This window comes from Myotis nattereri (assembly GCF_964212035.1).
Source record: "Myotis nattereri genome assembly, chromosome: 9".
NCBI classification, from domain to species: Eukaryota; Metazoa; Chordata; class Mammalia; order Chiroptera; family Vespertilionidae; genus Myotis; species Myotis nattereri.
Window position 1 is genome coordinate 42,138,188 of NC_138084.1, and position 21,384 is coordinate 42,159,571.

Here is a 21,384-nt window from a genome sequence, read left to right on the forward strand (position 1 = left end):
TGAAGGGTCCCAGGTTTAATTCCGGTCAAGGGCACATGCCCGGGTCTTTGGCTTTATTCCCAGTTTGGGGTGTGCAGGAGGTAACTGATCAATGATTCTCATCATTGATGTTTCTATCTCTCCCTTCCTCTCTGAAATCAATAAAAATATATATTTTTTAAAAACGTGCAGTACTGACATACAGACAACCATGTACACTAGGTATAGAATAGAAAACCCAGGAATAAACCTTCACATACATGGTCAAGTAATTTTTGACAAGGGTGCCAAGACCCAAAGGGGTCCCCAAAGGTGTGGACGGAGTCGGCGAAGAAGGAATGATACGGAGACAGCGTTCAGTTGATCAGCAGCCTTGCCAGGATCTCTAGCCACAATCTCCAGCCAAGTTCTGTGTCCATGTTCTCTTGCTAGGTTCTCCATCCAGGTTCTGTAGCCATGTTCCCTCGCTAGGTTCTCCAGCTCCAGCTAGGTTCTGTCCAGGTTCTCCAGCCAGGTTCAGTCACCAGGTTCTAGTCAGGTTCTCTTGCCATGTTCTATCCAGGTTCTGTCTCTAGGTTCTTCAGCCAGGTTCTCTCGCTAGGTTCTGTCTCTAGGTTCTGTTGCCAGTTTCTGTCCAGGATCTTTTGCCATGTTCTGTCTCTAGGTTCTGTGTGTCTAGGTTCTGTCTCTAGTTGTCTTGTTACATCTGTATTTATACCAGTTGATTCCAATCCTATCAATCTCTATTCCAAAGGTTAGGGCGTTTCTTATCTCCATTCCAGGGAGTAAAGATTATGTAGCTTAAGTGTGATTGTTTGTAGTTAAAGTGATTAACTACCCGCCTGGCACTTAGTTAAGGGGTTTTATCCCCTCCCTAACTTCAAGGAAAAATCCCTACCTGGGGAAACAACCTTTCTCAGAGAGGTGACCTTGGTTAAAACACACAGCGATAAGGGGAGCAAACATATTAAGAACAGTATGCCATATACGCCAGGTCCCTTGAAACATATGCTGTGCAGATGTTTCTTTCCTGCAGTGACTGTGTCAAGCAGCAAGGATGGACCGGCTCCCGGCAACCATTCAATGGAGGAAAGGACAGTCTTCTCAACAAATGGTGTTGGGGAAACTGGAATCCACATGCAAAGAACTGAAGTTGGACTGTTTTATCTAACACCATATACAAAAATTAAGTCAAAATCAATCAAAGACTTAAATGTAAGACTTAAAACTATAAAAGTCTTAGAAGGAAATATAGGGCAAAAGCTTCCCCACATTACATTTGGCAATGATTTCTTGGATATGACATTAAAGGTGAAGGTAACAAAAGAAAAAAATATGCAAATGGGACTACTAGAAAATTTTAAGTTTGTTCATCAAAAGTCCATTGAACCCTGGCCGGTGTCTTTCAGTGGTTAGAGCAGGAGTGGGCAAACTTTTTGACTCGAGGGCCACAATGGGTTCTTAAACTGGACTGGAGGGCCGGAACAAAAGCATGGATGGAGTGTTTGTGTGAACTAATATAAATTCAAAGTAAACATCATTACATAAAAGGGTACGGTCTTTTTTTTCAATAGTTTTATTCATTTCAAATGGGCCGAATCCGGCCCGTGGGCCGTAGTTTGCCCACGGCTGGGTTAGAGTGTCAGCCTGCACACCAAAGGGTCATGAGTTCAGTTCCCTGTCAAGGGCACGTATCTGGGTTGCAGGTTCATGCAGGAGGCAACCAATTGATGTGTCTCTCACATTGATGTTAGAAATTAAACAACAGATTCAACCAATGGAACAAAGACAAAAATCACAAGGGAAATTAGAATCAATGGAAAAAGTATCCTCTGTGTGGATTAACAAACAAACGAATCAACTGAGTAGGCTCTAGGCTGGGTAGCTCAGTTTGGTTAGATCATCGTACCAATATATCAAGGTTGTGGGTTCAATCTCCAGTCAGGGCACATTCAACAAGCAACTAATGAATGCATAAATAAGTGCAACAAAAAAGGCGATGTTTCTCTCTCTTTCTTGCCCCCTTCCCCTCTCTCTCTCTAAAATCAATCAAAGAATAATTTAAAAGTCAATTGAGTTAAAGGCAACCCAGAGAATGGGAGAAAATATTTGTAAATTATGTATCTGGTAAGCGATTAATATCTAGAATACATAGAGAAGACTTAGAACTCAACAACAAAAGAAGAACCCAAATAAAAAACAACGGATCTGAGTAGACATTTCTCCAAAGATATAGAAATGGCCAATAAGCACATGAAAAGATGTTCAACATCGCTAATCATTAGGGAAATGCAAATCAAAACCACGGTGAGCCGGGCCTGCATGGCTAAGTGGTTGAGTGTTGACCTATGAACCAAGAAGTCAGGGTTCAATTCCCAGTGGGGCATGCAAGAGGCAGCCAATCAGTGATTCTCTCTCATCATTGATGTTTCACTCTCCCCCTCTCCTTTCCTCTCTGAAATCAATATATATATATACACACATATATATATATATATATATATATACACACACATATATATATATATATATATATATATATATATATATATATATATATATAATTAAAGCAGAGCTGAAAGTGACTCTACCAGTAAAGTCTGTGTGTTTCCTGGCCCACGGTGTTTGGGCAGAAGAGAACACTGAAGCTCCGACTGGGATGGCTGTGGCGGCTCAGAGGTGAGGAAGTGGGCTGCATTTCCTACTCTGTGTTGCCACCTGGAGCAGCACACAGCTCAGCACCATTCCCAGCAGGAATGGAGAGTTTGCCTGGCACCAACCACCCGGACAGATCTGTTTAGTACCTCTCTGAGTGTCAGAGCTGGGAGTAGGGTGACCATCCATAAGTTCTGGCCCTTAACACCCTTAAGCCCCAGTGTCCTACAGATCCTAAGCCTGGCATTTCTCTGCCCTCAACCCCTTCAGGCTGGGCCTAAGCAGAGCCTGGGTGCTGCCTTACAGAACTTGAATAATTCAGGTCCCGTGGCCTGAAGTATCAGTTTCAGTTTCTCTATTCCCTTGCACAGGTGTGATGAAGCTAATGAAAAGGGCCCAGGGGAGAGGCCTGCTGTCCGGGGCCTCCGAGGGATCAGGACTGATGGAGGCCCTGGCTCTGATGGAGAATGCACCAGGCTCATCCAGAGCCCAGGTATGGGGAACGGAAGCAGGAAGTCAGGGGGGCTAAGACAGGAGGAGGAGAAAAGAAGAGAGAGTGAAAAGAGGGAGATCTGAGTCAGAGAAGCCCAGAGAGACCAAGAAAGAGTTACAGAGAAATAGACAGAAGGAAACAGAGCCAGGGAAGCTGAGTGTGAGGTAAAGGGAATGGGAGGGGCAGAGGAAAGGGCAGAGGCAGAGGCCAGAAGAGGCAAGGTCCAGCAGAGAAGGAGAAGTACTAAAATCCAAGGACAAGTACAAAAAAGGAGAGCCAGATAACCAGATGGGCTGCAGGGCTCCCCAGTGGGTAGCCGGACCCACCAAGGATCTTCCTTCTGACTTCCAGGTGTTGCCCACACCATCCTTGCTAGCAGGCCCTGATGCTGCCCTAGGTCGAGCCAGGAGGCTCACACCCAGGGACCTGCCCTGCAGGGCCATGGGGCCCAGGAGCCACTGCCTTGGCCTCTCCAGACTGGGCCTTCTGTTCCTGTTCCTGCTCCCACTCCTTCCAGGTATGAAGCTCAGTAAACCAGGCCTGGCCTCTCTGGGTGTTGCTGCTGTTCTTGTCCTCTCCAAATATCTCCCTTTTCATTTCTCTCTGCAGTTACCTACGCAGGAGAACAAGCTGTCGGGGGAGTGTGGAGGAGGGGGTGCAGAAAAGGGTGAGAGATTTGCCTGACTGGGGTGGGTGAGGTGAGAGGGGAGCTTCCAGAGATAGGACTGGAAAAACTAGGAGCCCTTGAAGGCCAGGCTGAGTTGGGGCTTTATTTAGTAGGCAATGAGGAGCCATTGAATGGTTTTAAGCAGTTACTGGCCAGATTTGTGTGTTCAAAGCTTGATCTCGCTTGGCTGGTGTGGTTCAGTTGGTTGAGCATCCTCCCATATACCTAGATGTTGCCGGTTCATTTCCAGACAAGGCACATGCCTGGTTTCAGCCTGATCCTCAGGGGGGAGAGGGGGTGCGTGCAGGAGGTAGTCAATCGATGTTTCTCTCATCAATGTTTCCCATTCTCTCTCTCTCTCTCCCTTCCCCTATCTCTAAAATCAATTTTTAAAATATATTAAAGCCCGGCTGGTGTGGCTCAGTGGTTGAGCTTCAACCTATGAACCAGGAGGTCACAGCTTGATTCCCAGTCAAGGCACATACATGCCTGGGTTGCGGGCTCGATCCCCAGTGTGGGGCATGTAGGAAGCAGCCAATCAATGATTCTCTCCTATTGTTGATGTTTCTATTTTTCCCTCCCTCTCCCTTCCTCTCTGAAATCAATAAAAATATATGTATTTTTAAAAAACTTGCATGCTAAAATCCTCAACAAAATATTAGCAAATCGCATCCAACAAAACATTAAAAAGATCATACACCATTAACAAGTGGGATTTATTCTGGGGATGCAGGCTGGTACAATATCTGTAAATCAATAAACGTATACATCAGCTAAACAAATTGAAAGACAAAAAATAGCTTGATCTCTCAGAAATGTGGAGGAAGATTAGAGAGGCTGGGCCTGAGACCAGAGGGAGCAGTGAGGAGGTTGCTGCTGCTGTGGTCCATGAGAGGGGGGATGAGGCCTGAGCTGAAGAGGCGATTTAACATTCAAGAGATGTTCAGCAGTGTGACTGACAGGATTTGGGTATTGGTTGGTTTGCAGGGGTAAACAACAGGAGGAGGGAGAGTGATAATTCCTAGGGTTCCAGCTGAGGTCACTGGGGGGTGCTGTTTGCTGAGATGGGGACATCAAACAAGGAGCAGGTTTCAGCAGAGCAGGGGGGAAGGAAATGAACTCCTGTTTTGACCTAGAGAGTTTAAGGTGCCTACAGGACATTCAAGAGTGGGTTGTTGTATATATGCAACTGGAGCTCAGGGGACCGGAGAAAAAGGAGAGGAGGTTCACCAACGGGATTCTGAGAAGCAATACTTAAGTCAGGGACTAAGGACAATATGGTGTGTCACAAAAGCCTAGGGATGGGGTGTGTTTTTAGGTGGGACTGGCCTACAGTGTCAGAAGCCTTGAAGAAATTAACTGAAGTGCAACAGGAGGAGTGGAGGCAGGTTTGAGAAACTGGAGGGGGCTGGGCAAGGCGGTTCAGATGCCTGGGTGAGAGCTGGCACTCTTGTGGCCTATATAGATAGGCCCTTCTAGCATTTGTGGCAAGGCAGACGAAATCCAGGTCCTTGGGAAGGGAAAGGCAGGGAAGAAACCCATCAGCCTTGCTTCAGAAAAGAGTATCAATTCGCTCCACCTACTTCACCTCATTCATCCCTGGAGGCAGGCCAGGGAAGAACTAGAGTCACAGCCTGGGGACAGAGGGCAACCATCAGGAGGACCAGTCAGACCACTGTGAGAGTGGAGCAGGTGACAGCCCCAGGCTTGTGGAGGTGCAGGGTGTGAGCAGAGGCTCCTGCACTAGAGTAAACCTTCTTGCTTGTCCCCCAGGATGCTTGGGAGCTGAGGGCAGGCTGGCTCACAAGCTGTTGCGTGAACTTTTTGCCAACTATACAAGTGCCCTGAGACCTGTGGCGGATACAGACCAGACTCTGAACGTGACCCTGGAGGTGACATTGTCCCAGATCATTGACATGGTACATTGTGGTTGTACAACTGTGGAATGTGCTGGTGACAGTGTCAAGGAATTTGGGGGTGGGGGACTGGGATGATTCACCAAACAATTCTTTTCTGTAAACATTAATATTAACAATAACAGCTACTACCCTGGATACTGTTAGGTGCCCACAGTGTGCCCAAAACTTTGCACCCTTGAATCCTGCCCAGCAGGGATTATCACCCATATAACTGCTAAGGAAGCTGAGGCCCAGAGAAGAACCGGCCAAGGTCACAACAAGGCCTGGGTGGGAACTGGGCTGTACGGCCAAGTTGGGTTTGTGGGCACTGACTAGAGCTCTGTAGGTGAGTTGCACACACAGGGAAGGATATGCACGCACATGTTTCCACATCTGTGCCTATTCCCTGCCCAACTAGGATGAGCGCAACCAGGTGCTGACTCTATACCTGTGGATCCGACAGGAGTGGACAGATGCCTACTTACGATGGGACCCCGATGACTATGGTGGCCTGGATGCCATCCGCATCCCCAGCAGTCTAGTGTGGCGGCCAGACATCGTACTCTATAACAAGTACTGCCTGCCTGGGCCCCTCCCCTCTCCTAGCCCTCCCTGGAGTTGCCCTTGGTTCCTGGTAGGCACTTATCCCTCATTCCCCCACCTAACTAGTTGCTATGCTGCCCTGGAAGTTGTCCCCCAGGACCCTTCTAATCTGGCAGGAAGGTGTTGGCAGTGGTGGCTACATGACTCAGTGGATTTCCTCACAGCCCCGCACAGCCCCTCCATGGCATCCCCACTGGAGGCTGTGCCAAGGCAACCGGCTGAATGTCTTCCGGGAACCCACTGTGCGGTCCAGGCCAGTTCTGTATCTCTGGCAGAGAGGGTTCAGGGGCACCAGTGCTCTTCATGGCACACTCCTCCCTTCCAGGCTGGCTCTGAGTCCCAGGGCTCCCCAGAGGCCTGCCTAGGGCCCTCTGGGGCATCCCCTTATGCTGCCTAAGCCAGTTCTGTTTCTTGTTTTTATTTTTTATTGATTTCACAGAGGAAGGAAGAGGGAAAGAGATAGAAACATCAATGATGAGAGAACCACTGATGCCTCCCTCATGCCCCACAGGGAACCAACCCACAACCCTGACCAGGAATCAACCCTGCCCTCTGGGTTCATAGGTCGATGCTCAACCATTGAGCACCCTGGCCGGGCCAGTTCTGTTTTCTGGACAACGCATGGCTCTGCATATTCCCCAGGGGCCCCTCCACAATCTTACAGATGGCACCCAAGAGAGGTCACTGTGCCACCACGTGCCAGCTTTTGCAGAGGACTTTCCTGCCGCCCTGGGCTAGATCAGTATCCTTTCTGAGCCCTCAGGTGCTGCCCCTTCCAGGCCTCCAAAAGCACCCAGGGCCCTCCCCAGGGCACAATCTATCCTCCCTGCAGCGGCACTGTGGCCTAGGACTCCTGTCCTGGGGTGGCCCGGGCCACTGTCTCAGGGAGCCCCTCTTCCCCTCCCCTCCTCCCCGCAACCCCATCCTCCGCCTCCCGCAGGGCAGACGCGCAGCCTCCAGCCTCCGCCAGCACCAACGTGGTTCTGCGGCACGACGGCGCCGTGCGCTGGGACGCGCCGGCCATCACGCGCAGCTCGTGCCGCGTGGACGTGTCCGCCTTCCCGTTCGACGCGCAGCGCTGCGGCCTGACCTTCGGCTCCTGGACGCACGGCGGGCACCAGCTGGACGTGCGGGCGCGCGGCGGCGGCGCCAGCCTGGCCGACTTCGTGGAGAACGTGGAGTGGCGCGTGCTGGGCATGCCGGCGCGGCGGCGCGTGCTCACCTACGGCTGCTGCTCGGAGCCCTACCCCGACGTGACCTTCACGCTGCTGCTGCGCCGCCGCGCCGCCGCCTACGTGTGCAACCTGCTGCTGCCCTGCGTGCTCATCTCGCTGCTCGCGCCGCTCGCCTTCCACCTGCCCGCGGACTCGGGCGAGAAGGTGTCGCTGGGCGTCACGGTGCTGCTGGCGCTCACGGTCTTCCAGCTGATCCTGGCCGAGAGCATGCCGCCGGCCGAGAGCGTGCCGCTCATCGGTGAGTGGGGAGGGCCCGGTCGGGAGTGGGGGTGCGGGAAAGAGCCGTCCCCTCCGAGACAATGGCCCCCCTGCCCCACTCCGGCGGATGCGTGCGGGTCCCCACCAGTGCGGGGACGGGGCCCGGGTCGCCAGAGTGGCCCCGCTTCAGTGTGTGAGGGGGTCGTCCTGGGAGCACGCCTGTTCCCGAGACTGAGGGGAAAGGAGGAAGCCCCTTCCAGGAGGACACCCTCCCTTACAGCAGTGGTTCGCAACCTTGGCTGCACGTTAGAATCACCTGGGAATCTTTTTAAAATCGTGGTTTCTGGGCCTCGTCCTCCGGAAATTCTGTTTCTTTGTTATGGGGTGAGGCCACAACATTAGTAACAAAGAAACAGAATTTCCGGAGGATGAGGTCCAGAAATCAGGATTTTAAAAAGATTCCCAGGTGATTCTAATGCGCAGCCAAGGTTGCGAACCACTGGCTTAGAGGAAGGGGCAGAGGAAAGAGTCTTTTCTCAAGAGCCTGATGGAGGGAGGTCACTGCCCCCCAGGGTCATACGGACAGACCAAGTGTCCTGAGTGTTCACTGTGCCAAGCACTGTGCCAAGCAATGGACCTTCATCAACCCAGGGAAGCATCTCCACAGGCCGACAGGCAGGTTCTGTTGAATGCCCCCCTGTACTGAAAGGGTCCGTCACCGGCCCCATGTCATGGCATAACCGTTAGAGAGGCGACTTGGGGGTAAACGCAGCCTCCAGCAGTGAGGGGGGAAATCAGCAGCACTTAGCTTCTGAGAACCCACCTGTGGGAATGCGGACTGGGGAGCCTTGGCCCTTACCTCCTTCCTCTTTCATCCACTGGGCTTGGAGGGCCCGACAGCCTCTTGGGGGGTTCCTGTTCATGCTGAGGGGGCTGGGGAGCTCAGGCCCCCCGAGCTCTTTTTCTGGGCCCCAGCTCGCTCTGTCTTTTGCAGGGAAGTACTACATGGCCACCATGACCATGATCACCTTCTCCACCGCGCTCACTATCCTTATCATGAACTTGCATTACTGTGGTCCCAGTGCCCGTCCAGTGCCGGCCTGGGCTCGGGCTTTCCTACTGGGATACCTGGCACGGGGCCTGTGCGTGCGAGAACGAGGGGAGCCCTGTGGGAAGTCTAGACGGCACGAGTCACCCCCCAGTCCCCAGCCTCCTGAGGGCGGGGCTGGCCCCCCAGCAGGCCCTTGCCATGAGCCCCGGTGTCTGTGCCATCAGGAAGAGCTGCTGCACCATGTAGCCACCATTGCTAACACCTTCCGCAGCCACCGGGCTGCCCAGCACCGCCACGAGGACTGGAAACGCCTGGCCCGTGTGATGGATCGCTTCTTCCTGGGCATCTTCTTCTCCATGGCCCTGGTCATGAGCCTCCTGGTGCTCGTGCAGGCGCTGTGAATCGGGGTCTGCTGCAGCCACAGCAATGCGAAAGGGATGGGGAGACCAGGTGGTTGCTGGCCCTCAGGCCACCCAGTCTCTCCCCACTGCACCTTAGCAGTGATGGCGAACCTATGACACGCGTGTCAGAGGTGACACGCGAACTCGCTTTTTTGGTTGATTTTTCCTTGTTAAATGGCATTTCAATATATAAAATAAATATCAAAAATATAAGTCTTTGTTTTACTATGGTTGCAAATATCAAAAAATTTCTATATGTGACATGGCACCAGAGTTAAGTTAGGGTTTTTCAAAATGCTGACACTCCAAGCTCAAAAGGTTCGCCATCCCTGCCCTAGAGCCTGGGACACCCTCTCTCGGGGTCAGCACTGCTGACTTCACAAACCACGAGGGAGCACTTGTTGTCTGTGTATCCTGATCTCTAAGAAAAATCTAGAGCTTGCCACTCCCTTAATTCCTATAGGGGAAGAACTCTAAGAAGGTTCAAGGTCAAAGTGCAGTCCTAGAGGGACAGAATTGAACTTCATTCATGAATGTTAGAGTTTTCAGTGGGGAGAGTGCAAGTTATATGCGAAACAGAAGCTTGGTCTTGCCTGTCCCTGTCTAGGGGCTCAGGGAAGGGGTTTGGAGATTCAGATTTATGATCTAGTTTCCAGAGCAGGAGGCCACACAAAGATTTGGCCCTAAAGCCCCAATTCCTCATAAAGGGAGTGTGTGCCTGGTACCTCCTCGATGTCCTGTCTTACCCTTGGGGCCCATGGTGACGGGAGATGGGGATCCAGGTTTGTCTCTCTAGAAACAGGAACCTTAGGACTCATGGGTGAGAACAGGAGTTACATCTTTGCTGACAAGAAAATGACGGATTTGACCGAGACCCGGCAGAGGGCCTAAAGCAAGCCCTCTGCTGTCTTTCCTGCTCTCCTCTCTCTGGGTTTGCTTCTGTCCATCACATTCCCCCACACTGACGTTCAGAGGACTTGAAAGTATCCAAGGGAGGGCCATGCAGGGACCAGCTGTTCACAGGTATTTGTTCCTTTCTGACTTTCACATGCTTCCCAGCATCCACCTCTTTGCCTCAACCCAGTCCCTGACCTCAGGAAGCTCACAGTCTGTCACGGGCAACAGACATGGACATGTGGTGTAGAGAAGCTCCCAGGACCCGCGGAGCACAGAGGCAGCACCCTAACCCAGCAGGGTCAGAGAGGTCAGAGAAAGCTCCCTGGAGAGTGAATAGTCGCTTTCCAGTTGTCCATGTGAGGCATGTGACACCAGCAGTACCATGGCACGTGCTTTCCTCCCAGCACCTCCACGCCCAAACGAGTTTAATCTTCTACCTCCAAGTGAGTTGTTGCCTGTCCTGGAGTCCCCCTACCTCTCTTCAATGTCTCACTCCTAGAGCACTGGGTAAAGTTCAGGCCCAAAATTCTATCTCTCCACCATCAGGCCTGGCAGCTGCCAGAGAAGGTCCCAGAGTTCCCTGCAGGTGGCATTTCTACGGATCTTGGCTACACTTATAGTAAAGCACACATGTGGCCGATGTCCTCATGTTGGGCGGAGGTGGCAGGCAGGGCTGTTCAGAGTCTGATGGGTCAGAGGAGGCCTGGACTCTCTGGAAAGACTCCCCCGACCAGGAACCAGAGGAGCAGAGGAAAGGACCAGACTGTAGACAGAGGGCCCTGACCCATGGCTGCAGGGAAACAGAGGAAGAGAGATATTTAGGGGTGAAGTGAGTTACACAAAGAAACAAGACAAAAAACAAGCAGGGTGAGCTGGAAACACTGGTGCCTACAGTGCGATGGGAGACACAGATGAAGAGCAAGAATTTAGAGAGGTTGGGAGACGATATTTACAAACAACAGCTTTGACACGGGGTTATTATCCAAAATATATAAAGAACTCAGACAACTCAACACCAAGCAAACAAACAATCTAATTTAAAAAATAGGCAGATGACCTGAGCAGATACCTCTCTCAAGAAGACATACAAACGACCAACAGATACATGAAAAGGTGCTCAACTTCACTAGCTATTAGGAAATGAAATCAAAACTACCATGAAATGCCACCTCACACCTGGTAGAACGGCTGTTATCAACACGACAAGTAGTAAGTGTTGGAGAGATTGTGGAGAAAAAGGAGCCCTCATTTACTGTTGGTGTGAATGTAAACTGGTGCAGCCACTGTGGAAAACAGTATGGAGGCTCCTCAAAAAGTTAGGACTAGAGTTACCATATAACTCAGCAACCCCTTTTTTTGGTATCTACCTGAAAATTTTGAAAACATTTATTCACAAAGATATATGCACCCTTATCTTCACTGCAGCATTATTCACAGTGGCCAAGACATGGAAACAAAGCATCCTTTGATAGATGATTGGATAAAGAGGGTGTGGTGTGTATATGTGTGTGTGTGTGTGTGTGTATATATATATATATACACACACACACACACAATGGAATACATAAGAAAAGATGAAATACTGCCATTTGCAACAACATGGATAGACTTATGCTAAGCGAAATAAGTCAGTCAGAAAAAAGTTAAGAACCATATGGGGGGCCCTAGCTGGTTTGGCTCAGTGGATAGAGTGTCGGCCTGGGGACTGAAAGATCCTGGGTTTGATTCTGGTCAAGGGCACATTCCCGGGTTGTGGGCTTGATCCCCAGGAGGGGGCATGCAAGAGGCAGCCAATCAATGATTCTCATCATTGATGTTTCTATCTCTCCCTCTCCCTCTCTGAAGTCTTTAAAAAATTAAAACATATGGGAGGGTGGGAGTGGGGTGGAAGGGGTCAGTAGGAGGAAAAAGGGTGACATCTGTAATACTTTCAACAATAAAGATAAATTTTTTAAAAAGAACCATGAATTCACTCATATGTGAGATATAAAACTGAAAGTAACAAATGAACAAACAAAAACCCATGTGCACAGACAACAGTACAGTGGTTACCAGAGGGAAGGGAGTAGGGGTAGTAAAGGGTAAAAAGGTCAAATGTATGGTGATGAGAGGTGATTTGACTTTGGCTGGTGGGCAGGCAGTGCAATACACAGCTCATGTGTCATAGAAATGTACACTTGAAACCTAAATAATCTTATTAACCAATGTCACCCCAATGAATTTAATTTAAAAAAGAATTTAAGGAAGAAGGCAAACAGAGATGAAGAGACGAGGACATACCAGGGTGATTAGGTCTGTCCTCCTGCCTCCTATGGACACACATGAGGCATCACAGGGTGGGATGAAACGGGTAGAAATCTGAATGGGAACTAGTGATTCTAATCTTAGCTTCTCTGCCCAAACCCTGGTAGGAGAGGTGCTGGTGGGCCGGAGGTGGGGGAGATCTTAAACTTTTCCAGTGCATGAAATTTCATTATCAAAACTCAAAGAAGCGCCTGGATAGCATTGCTTAAGAGTTGAGCGTTGACTTACGAGCCAGGAGGTCTTAGTTGGATTCCAGGTCAGGGCATATGCCCAGTTTTCGGGCTCAATCTCCAGCGTGGGGCATGCAGGAGGCAGCCAATGAATGATTCTTATCATTGATGTTTCTCTCGCTCTCTCCCTCTCCTTTCCTCTCTGAAATCAGTAAAAATATACTTTAAAAAAACACCTCAAAGAAGCAGGTTGGAGGCTGGAGACCTGGCTTCTGGCCCTGGCTGTGACACTGACTCATTCTGTCACCTTGGGAAAGTCACTTCCGTCTCTGGGTCTTACTTTACTTTATAATGAGGGTAATACTCCCTGTTCCGCCTCCTTCCGATAGGTTGCTGTGCAGTAAAGAATAAAATGAAATGGTAGCGGGGAGGAGCGGCCAGCCTGGAATGGTGGCTCAGAGTTTGGCTCTAGGGTCAGTCTCTCTGAACCTCACCCCTTACGCGCTGTGTGGTGTAGGGCTGGTTGCTTCACCTCTCTGTGCCCTAGTTCCCTCATTTGTAGAACAGGGTGATGACAGTACCCACAGCTGGCTCTTGGTGTGGATTCATGGCCTGGTGCGCCTGGAACTCTGAGTGGTGCTGTGTCATGGAGAATGATGAGGACACAGCGAGGGCAGGGGCTGGGGCTGGGGCTCCTTTTGTCCACTGTTCACAGAGCCCAGAGGGAGGGAGGAGAGACCCACGAGGAGGGCAGCTGTGGTTTCTTCCCTGGGAATGGCCTGTCCCAATAGGTTCCCTTGGAAAAGCCTGTTCCCACCTAGAGAAGTGGTGGTCCAGGTGGGCCCTGGCACAGCAGGTGTTGAAGGGAAGGGACGTCATGGCTGAAAGTGACCTGGGAATCATCTAGTCCAATTGGTTTTTTATACAGATAGGGAAACTGAGGCCCAGAGAGGGAATAATTGGTCACAAAGAGAGAGAGGGCAGGGCCTGGACTAGAGCCCAGGTCTCTAATACCGGCCTCCACCTTGGAAGGTGGTCTGAGGGAGCGCTGAGGGCAGTCACGGGGACAGAGGGTTCCCCAGGTGAGGGAGGGGAAGGAGGACTGTGTGAGATCGGCCCTGCCCTCCATCACCTCTGCGAGAAGGACCTCTCTGGGGCCTGATCAGCTGTCTCCTGTGAGGGAGGGAGGCCCAGAGAGGGGGCAGGGGTGTCAGCTCGCCCAGCCACTGCCCCTTACATCCCCTGGGGGAGGTTAGCAATCCCCATAGGTGTCTGCTCTAGAGGGTTTACTTTATTTTTTATTAGAAGAGGGTGGTTTTTCTTATAAAGGAGCCACCCAGGGCAGCCTGCGCATCCCCCAATGGAGCCCCTGTCCCAGAGGCCTGCAGCCCTACCTGAGTTTCCTAGCCGGCAGGACCTAGACTTGCACTGCTTGTCTGTAGAGAAGAAACAGAAAAGAATCAAAGATGTAATAGTCCTCAGGATGGAAAGTGGCCCCGTGGGCCACCCCTGACTTGCTTTAGGAAAGCTGGTACTTTCTCCTCAAATTCTGCTTCCTTCTGGTGACACCTCCCTTGCCCAGGTTTGACTTGATTCGTGGGCAGCGGGGCCAGAAGGGAGCCAGCCCTCAAAAACCAGGCTTGTTCTACGTACTCCGGCTGCTCCCTCGTCTCCCTGCCACACCCACCTCTGCCTCTCCGAGCCCATCCCAGGCAAACACAGGCTAGTTTATGTTCTGTGCGTGTCTTCCTCACCTCTGGCACCTCACGCCCTCATGTCCAAGGTGGGGACTGAAGCCACACAGGACATTTTCCCCTGGTAGATGTGGTCCCCAGCTCCAGCAGACAGCTCTAACAATGAAAACGGCCTTGCCAGCCCTTGGGCATTGCTCAGCCAGGACCAGTAGCCCACAGTTTCCACAGATTAGGAACCTGGGCCCATCCTCATGATTTCTCCTTTGGCTGGTCCCAGGGGGGTGGACAGGAAGAGTATCTGAGACCTGCCACAGCCTGAACTGGACCTTAGGGGCACAGCACCCACGTGTGGTCTCCCCGCCACCCCCCGCCCCAGCACACAGGACAGCACAGGATTTCTGTTCAAATAAACACGTTCCTCTTGTAAACTGAGGTTGGGACTCTTGTCAATTCTGGCAGCAATGACCTGTGTGTCAGTACTGTAGCTAGAAACTAATCCCCTTCTGGCTTCCAGCCGGGAGAAATGGCCAAAGGCCCCTGCCTCGGTCAGAAAACCCTCTTCAGCCTTCCAGCAGGCAGGTGACCAGCTCTGGTTCAGACACCACCAGGGACGAGAAGCCTCCAGCCTCAGAAGGTTCGGTCTCCCCTTAGATCAGTTCTCAACCTGTGGGTCGCAACCCCTTTGGGGGTCGAACGACCCTTTCACAGGGGTCGCCTAAAGCCATCGGCAAACACAAATATAATTACATATTGTTTCTGTGATTAATCACTATGCTTTAATTATGTTCAATTTGTAACAATGACATTGGGGGTCACCACAACATGAGGAACTGTATTAAGGGGTCGCAGTATTAGGAAGCTTGAGAACCACTGCCTTAGATGGAGGGACGGAGGTAGGAAGGAAGGGCGTACAGGACAGTCTGAGCCCCTCTCGCGGTTGGTCGGTTTCCCTGCATTCCCTGAAAACAGGGTGGGAAGCTCCCCTTCTGCACAGGTGCTCCCCCACAGGCCGCTCTCACCTTTGATGTACTCGCAGTTGTACACGCTGTGCTTGCCCAGGGCCCGGAGGTAGATGCGGGTGGGGCCCTGGGCAGGTCTGCTGCTGTTGATCACCTGGAAGGTCTCAAAGGGGGGGATCAGCACCTCCTCCTCCTCAGGGAAGAAGGAGTAGCCCTTGATAGGGACACCAAGGCAGGTCCAGATGCCAAAGAAGGTTTCCTCGCCGAAATGCTGGGCTGTGGCGTTCTTCAGGGACGCTGAGGCGAAGCCCCCCAGCCGGATGGTGACCCCAGGCCCTGCTGGCTGGAAGCGCAGGCCTTGCACCCCTCGGAAGACCTGGCGGCACTGGGGGGAACGCTGGGCCCTGCTCAGCAGCTGCAGGGCCTCGGTCAGCAGGAAATGGAACGTCTTGAAGGAGAAGTGCTGGAGGTAGTGGACGCGGGTGCGTCCCGCCTCGCGCAGGGCCGCATTGAACTCCTTATGCAGGGGGGTGTTGGCCGTGTAGGCCAGGAGAGCCACCCCATGCTCATCACGGAAGCCGGGGGGTGGTGGGGACATCAGGCTGTGGCTGAGGCCCCACTCTGGCCCCCAGGCTTTGCGCTCCTGCCATTGGCTGCTGGCCAGCACCCAGCTGTCAGCGTACACTTTGTTGGCCTGGAACTCCGTGCGGTTGAGATCTGGGAGAGCAGCTGTCATGGCTGCTGCACAGCCAGCATACTGGTCATCGAAGGAGGTTGGGGCCATGTCCAGGGGCCTTTCTTGAGAGAAGAGTCCTCGTCGTGTGATGGGGTGGCTCTGAGGGAGAGGGAGCAGCAAGGACTGAGAGGATGAGCCCTAGGAATATGGGAGCCCATCCAGCTTTCCCCTCCACCGAGCTGAGAAAGACACTATAAGGGCCCCAAGCACACCTGGAGGGGGAGGGGGAGGGGGAAGTTAGAGCTTGGGGATGTCCCCTTGGGCCGAGCGAGTCCCGAGGGAAGCATCAGGCATTCTCTCCTCCCTCTGCTCCTCCTTTCAGAGTTCAGAAGAAGCTGCCGCTGGGCTCCCTGCTGGCATGGGGACAGCAGAGGATGACCATACCTGAAGTGCTTCCGTGAGGACTATGAACACAAGCAGCAGAGACATCGTAGCAGGAGTCTGCATGTTAGATGTGACCTTGGGTAAGTTACTGTCTCTCTTGGGGTCTCAGTGTCCTCATCTGGAAAATGAGAATGTTAACCTATACAGTTTAATAAACATTCATTGACATCTGGCACAGAGTCACAACATAGAAATAGAGGCTCAAAGGAGAGGGAGAGGACCCTTCTTGCTGGAAGCAACATGGGAGACTTCCTGGAAGAGGTGACATGTGACAGGTGCCGGAAGCCGGTCCACCCTTGATGCTTGACACAGTCGCTTCAGGGAAGAAACATCTGCACAGCATATGTTTCAAGGGACCTGGCGTATATGGCATACTGTTCTTAATATGTTTGCTCCCCTTCTTGGCGCTATGTATTTTAACCAAGGTCACCTCTCCAAGAAAGGTTGTTTCCCCAGGTAGGGATTTTTCCCTGAAGTTAGGGAGGGAATAAAACCCCTTAACTAAGTGCCAGGCGGGTAGTTAATCACTTTAACTACAAACAATCATGCTTAAGCTACATAATCTTCACTCCCTGGAATGGAGATAAGAAACGCCCTCACCTTTGGAATAGAAATTGACAGGGTTAAAATCAACTGGTATAAATACAGATGTAACAAGACAATAAAAGACAGAACCTGGCTGGAGATCCTGGCTAGAACCTGGCTAGGCTGCTGATCAACTGAACGCTGTCTCCGTGTCATTCCTTCTTCGCCGACTCCGTCCACACCTTTGGGAACCCCTGTACTTGCTGGGGCTGGACCCCAACAGACAGGGACTTGCAGGATGAATAGGAGAATAAGGCTTCAGTCAGTGGAGACAAGGAGAGAAAAGTTTAGAGTTTGGAGTGGGAAGAAGCAGGAATGAGAAGAGCAAAAGGTATTGGAGTAGGAACTCTTATGATGTAAAGAGTAAGAGGCATTTTGTCTAGTGTGGCAGAACTTGCAGTGTGGGAATGTCAAAAAGATTTGGGCTGCCCGGCCAGTGTGGCTCAGTGTTTGAGCTGTTGAGTGTTGGCCTAGGAACCAAGAGGCCACCGGTTTGATTCCTAGTCAGGGCATATGCCAGGGTTGTTGGCTCCATCCCCAGTATGGGGCATGCAGGAGGCAGCTGATCGATGATGTTCCTCTCTTGTCTCTCTCTCTCTCTCAAAATCAATAAAAACATATAAAAAAAAAATTTGGGCCAATCATGACGGAGCTTGACTGCCATGGTGAGAAGCCGCAGCTGCACCTGGGGGACCTAAGGCTGGAACAGGACAGAACAGGGGAATGGTCAGCAGCGGGGGCCACAGCAGGACTCCAGAGACAGCTTGACCGGAATCGAACCTGGGACCCCTCAGTCCGCAGGCCGACGCTCTACCCACTCAGCCAAACCGGTTAGGCCAGCTGTGGGCAAACTACGGCCCGCGGGCCGGATCCAGCCCGTTTGAAATGAATAAAACTAAAAAAAAAAAAAGACTGTACCCTTATATGTAATGATGTTTACTTTGAATTTATATTAGTTCACACAAACACTCCATCCATGCTTTTGTTCTGGCCCTCCGGCCCAGTTTAAGAACCCATTGTGGCCCTTGAGTCAAAAAGTTTGCCCACCCCAGGGTTAGGCCCTAACCGTTAGGGCATTATTTTTTAATATTTTTTTATTGATTTTTTACAGAGAGGAAGGGAAAGGGATAGAGAGTTAGAAACACCAATCAGCTGCCTCCTGCACGCCCCTTACTGGAGATGTGCCTGCAACCAAGGTACATGCCCTTGACCGAATCGAACCCAGGACCCTTCAGTCCGCAGGCTGATGCTCTATCCACTGAGCCAAACCAGCTAGGGCAGTGGTCAGCAAACTGCGGCTCGGCAAACCGCGGCTCGCGAGCCACACGTGGCTCTTTGGCCCCTTGAGTGTGGCTCTTCCACAAAATACTGGCTCTTCCACAAAATACTGACTTCTGCGCATGGGCCACGAAGTTTCAGTCGCACTGTGCATGTGTGCCCGCACGTGGTATTTTGTGGAAGAGCCACACTCAAGGGGCCAAAGAGCCTCATGTGCACATTGTATGCGGGAAACGTATTTATACGTTCTACCAGTGTAGTAGAGTGCGGACACGTATTGATACATTTTTTATAGACTAGCGGTAGAATGCGGGTATCGTATAAATACGTAAACTAAAGTTATCGTAATTTTACTGAATGTTGCCATTTGCGCAAAAAATTAGCAAAAATGGCCCGCGCCACCTGTTAGCGCGCGATAAAAACTACCCGCAAACAATGTGTTAATCTCTCTTTTAAGTTTCACTTAACTGGTGGGCATAAATGGTATCTGCTTTTTAATTAATATCTCTTCTCACTAATAGGATCAATCATAACTTTAATTTTATAGTTTTTACTTACTTTTCTAAAGGGTAGTACATTTTTCTTGTTCAAAATTTCAATAGTCCAAAGGCATACAGTGAAATGTGTTTTTCTCACTAATTCCCTAATTCCAACCTCATCTCCCAGAGGCAACCAATGTGACTGTTTCTTTGTGTATCCTTCCAGAAGTACACTACGCACACACAAGCAAATCCACAGGCATTTCTGCTTCCCTTCTTTTGCACAAATGATAATGCAGTCAGTGGTTCTTTATCTTTGAGAATTTGATGATAGCCAAGACTGAGAATCTGATGAAAGCTAAGCTAAGAATATTCGTGTGAAATACTCTTCACATGAATATTTCACAAATTGCCCGGCCGGTGTGGCTCAGTGGTTGAGCATCAACCTATGAACCAGGAGGTCACAGTTCAATTCCCAGTCAGGGCACATGCCTGCGTTGTGGGTTCAATCCCCCAGTGTGAGGGCGGCGTGCAGTAGGGAGCCGGATTCTCTCTCATCGTTGATGTTTCTATCTCTCTCCCTCTCTGAAATCAATAAAAATATATTTTTAAAAAACACAAAACATTTTATAAATTTCAGGTGGTTATGCCTCTGCCCCATTGTCACTCAGGTTAAGCATCTCTGCTCCATCTTCCCCTCTGGCTCTTGGTGGGGCCTAAGTTTGGGCAGTTCATTGACTCTAAGACACTGGGATTCTATGTGTTTATAATGTTATGAGTCTCCAAATATAAGATCCTACATCTTCCAATGTACAGTTTAAATTGAGGCCTGAGCTTCTCCGGTCAGTTGAGTTAGCAGCAATATTTATCAAGGTCATTATGTCCCAAACTGAATTCATTATTTTCTCTCCCTCAACAACAAAAATTTTGAGCATCTGTAATGTATCAGGCACTGAGGATAAAATTATGAACAGCAGTCCTGGCTGGGTGGCTCAGTTGGTCAGAGTGTCATCCGTACACCAAAAAGGTTGTAGATATTCCCAGTCAGGGCACATATGTAGGTTATGGGTTAGATCCCTGATAGGGGGCATGTACAGGAGGCAACCAATTGATGTTTTCTCTCACATCAATGTTTCTCTCTCTCTCTCTCTCTCTCTCTCTCTCTCTCTCTCTCTCTCTATCTCTATCGCTCTCTCAAACAATAAACATATCCTCAGGCGAGGATAAAAAAAATTATGAACAACAAAACCCACACCCCTGCTTCTTTAAGTTCTTTTGAAGTGGAAATGGAGCTGGAGTAATTTCAAGTGGCATGTGATGCATGCTACTGAAGGAACCAAAAGAGCCTAACAAACAAATTGTACCAGGAGTGAGGTTTCGGTGAAGAGCTGACCAGAGGAGGCACAGAGTATGTAGAACTGAAAACAGCATTACCGTGGGCCATAAAGCATGAGACTCTGCTCCCCAACTCCAAGAGGGAATTCTAATGGGCAGCGTATGTTGCAGAAAAATCTACTTGAACTCTTGGCTGTAGTCCCTTGGAATCCACGCAAGAAGCTTGAGCTTCTATAATAGACTAGAAGTCCAGTGCACAAAATTCATGCACGGAGGTGGGAGGTCCTCTCAGCCCAGCCTGCACTCTCTTCAATCTGGGGCCCCTCAGGGGATGTCTGACTGCCGGTTTAGGACCGATCCCGGGGATCAGGCCTAAACCAGCAGTCGGACATCCCTCTCACATTCCTGGACCACTGGCTCCTAATCGCTCACCTGCCTGCCTGCCTGGTCACCCCTAACTGCCCCCCACTGCTGGCCAAGTCGCCCCCAACTGCTCCCTCCCTGCCAGCCTGGTTGCTCCTACCTGTCCCCCCCCCACCGGCCTAGTCACCCCTCACTGCCCCCCCTGCCAACCTAATCACCCTCAAATGCCCCCCCCGTTGGCCTGGTCGCGCCCACCTGCACCCCTGCCAGCCTGGTTGTCCCTCACGGCCCCCACGTGGGCCTGGTCACCCCACGCAGCCTGCTTGTGCAGTTGTTTGGTCGTCCCTCACTAACGCCCCTGCCGGCCTGGTTGTAGGCAGCCATCTTGTGAGGGTGTGAGGGTTAATTTGCATGTTACCTCCTTATTATATAGGATCCTCTCTTTCGTGTGGAGAATCCAGCCCATGGGTTCAGGTGGGGCTTACCCTCATGGGCTGAACATATGACTCCAAACTGGTGCTCTACCACCCTGGCCATTGTGATTGGTTCATGGATGGACGCATGACAAAAGCAAGGCCAATCAGAGTCTCTCAGGACAGAACCCAACCTCCTCTGGTGTTTGAGGCCCTCTGTGAGGGGCCCTCTGGGATCTCTTTAGCCTCCTGCCCCACCACCTCTGCTTGGCTTCTACAGTACAGAACAAAGTTCCAGGCAAGGCTCCGCTATTTTCCTCTCCGTGGCTCTGTACACACTGCCATTTGCTGGGAATGCCCTTCCTTTGCTACTCATTTTTCCAGGCTTAGCTCAAGAGTCACCTCCTCCAGGAAGCCCTCTGGGCTCCTGTATCACCTCATGGTTTTCTGTGCCCATCCTGTTCATACAGTGCTGCTCTCAAGTGTCTGAGGGCAGAGACCCTTATGATCCATTCATGGTCTCCAGAGGTCAGCCCAAGGCTAGGCCCAGGTGAGGCCTTCCGGAATATTTGCTGAGAATCTGAGAGGCTCTCTGGGTGCAACTAGC

General features: G+C 51.0%; 2 protein-coding genes across 2 annotated transcripts; one reads left to right on the forward strand and one right to left on the reverse strand.

The window, feature by feature from the left end:
- The first annotated feature begins 3,480 nt into the window (after window positions 1-3,480).
- Window positions 3,481-9,371, forward strand: CHRNA10 (cholinergic receptor nicotinic alpha 10 subunit). The gene is made up of 5 exons (XM_081098667.1): window positions 3,481-3,644; window positions 5,568-5,713; window positions 6,111-6,265; window positions 7,236-7,768; window positions 8,723-9,371. The coding sequence occupies exons 1-5, from the start codon at window positions 3,569-3,571 to the stop codon at window positions 9,178-9,180; spliced, it is 1,368 nt and encodes a 455-aa protein (XP_080954793.1). The 5' UTR covers window positions 3,481-3,568; the 3' UTR covers window positions 9,181-9,371.
- A 1,398-nt stretch (window positions 9,372-10,769) lies between these two features.
- ART1 (ADP-ribosyltransferase 1) lies at window positions 10,770-16,387 on the reverse strand (the record flags this gene model as incomplete). The annotated part of the gene is made up of 4 exons (XM_081098693.1): window positions 10,770-10,867; window positions 13,946-13,987; window positions 15,265-16,039; window positions 16,325-16,387. 4 exons carry the CDS (start codon window positions 16,385-16,387, stop codon window positions 10,770-10,772), a joined length of 978 nt encoding a protein of 325 aa, XP_080954819.1.
- Between the last annotated feature and the right edge of the window lie 4,997 nt (window positions 16,388-21,384).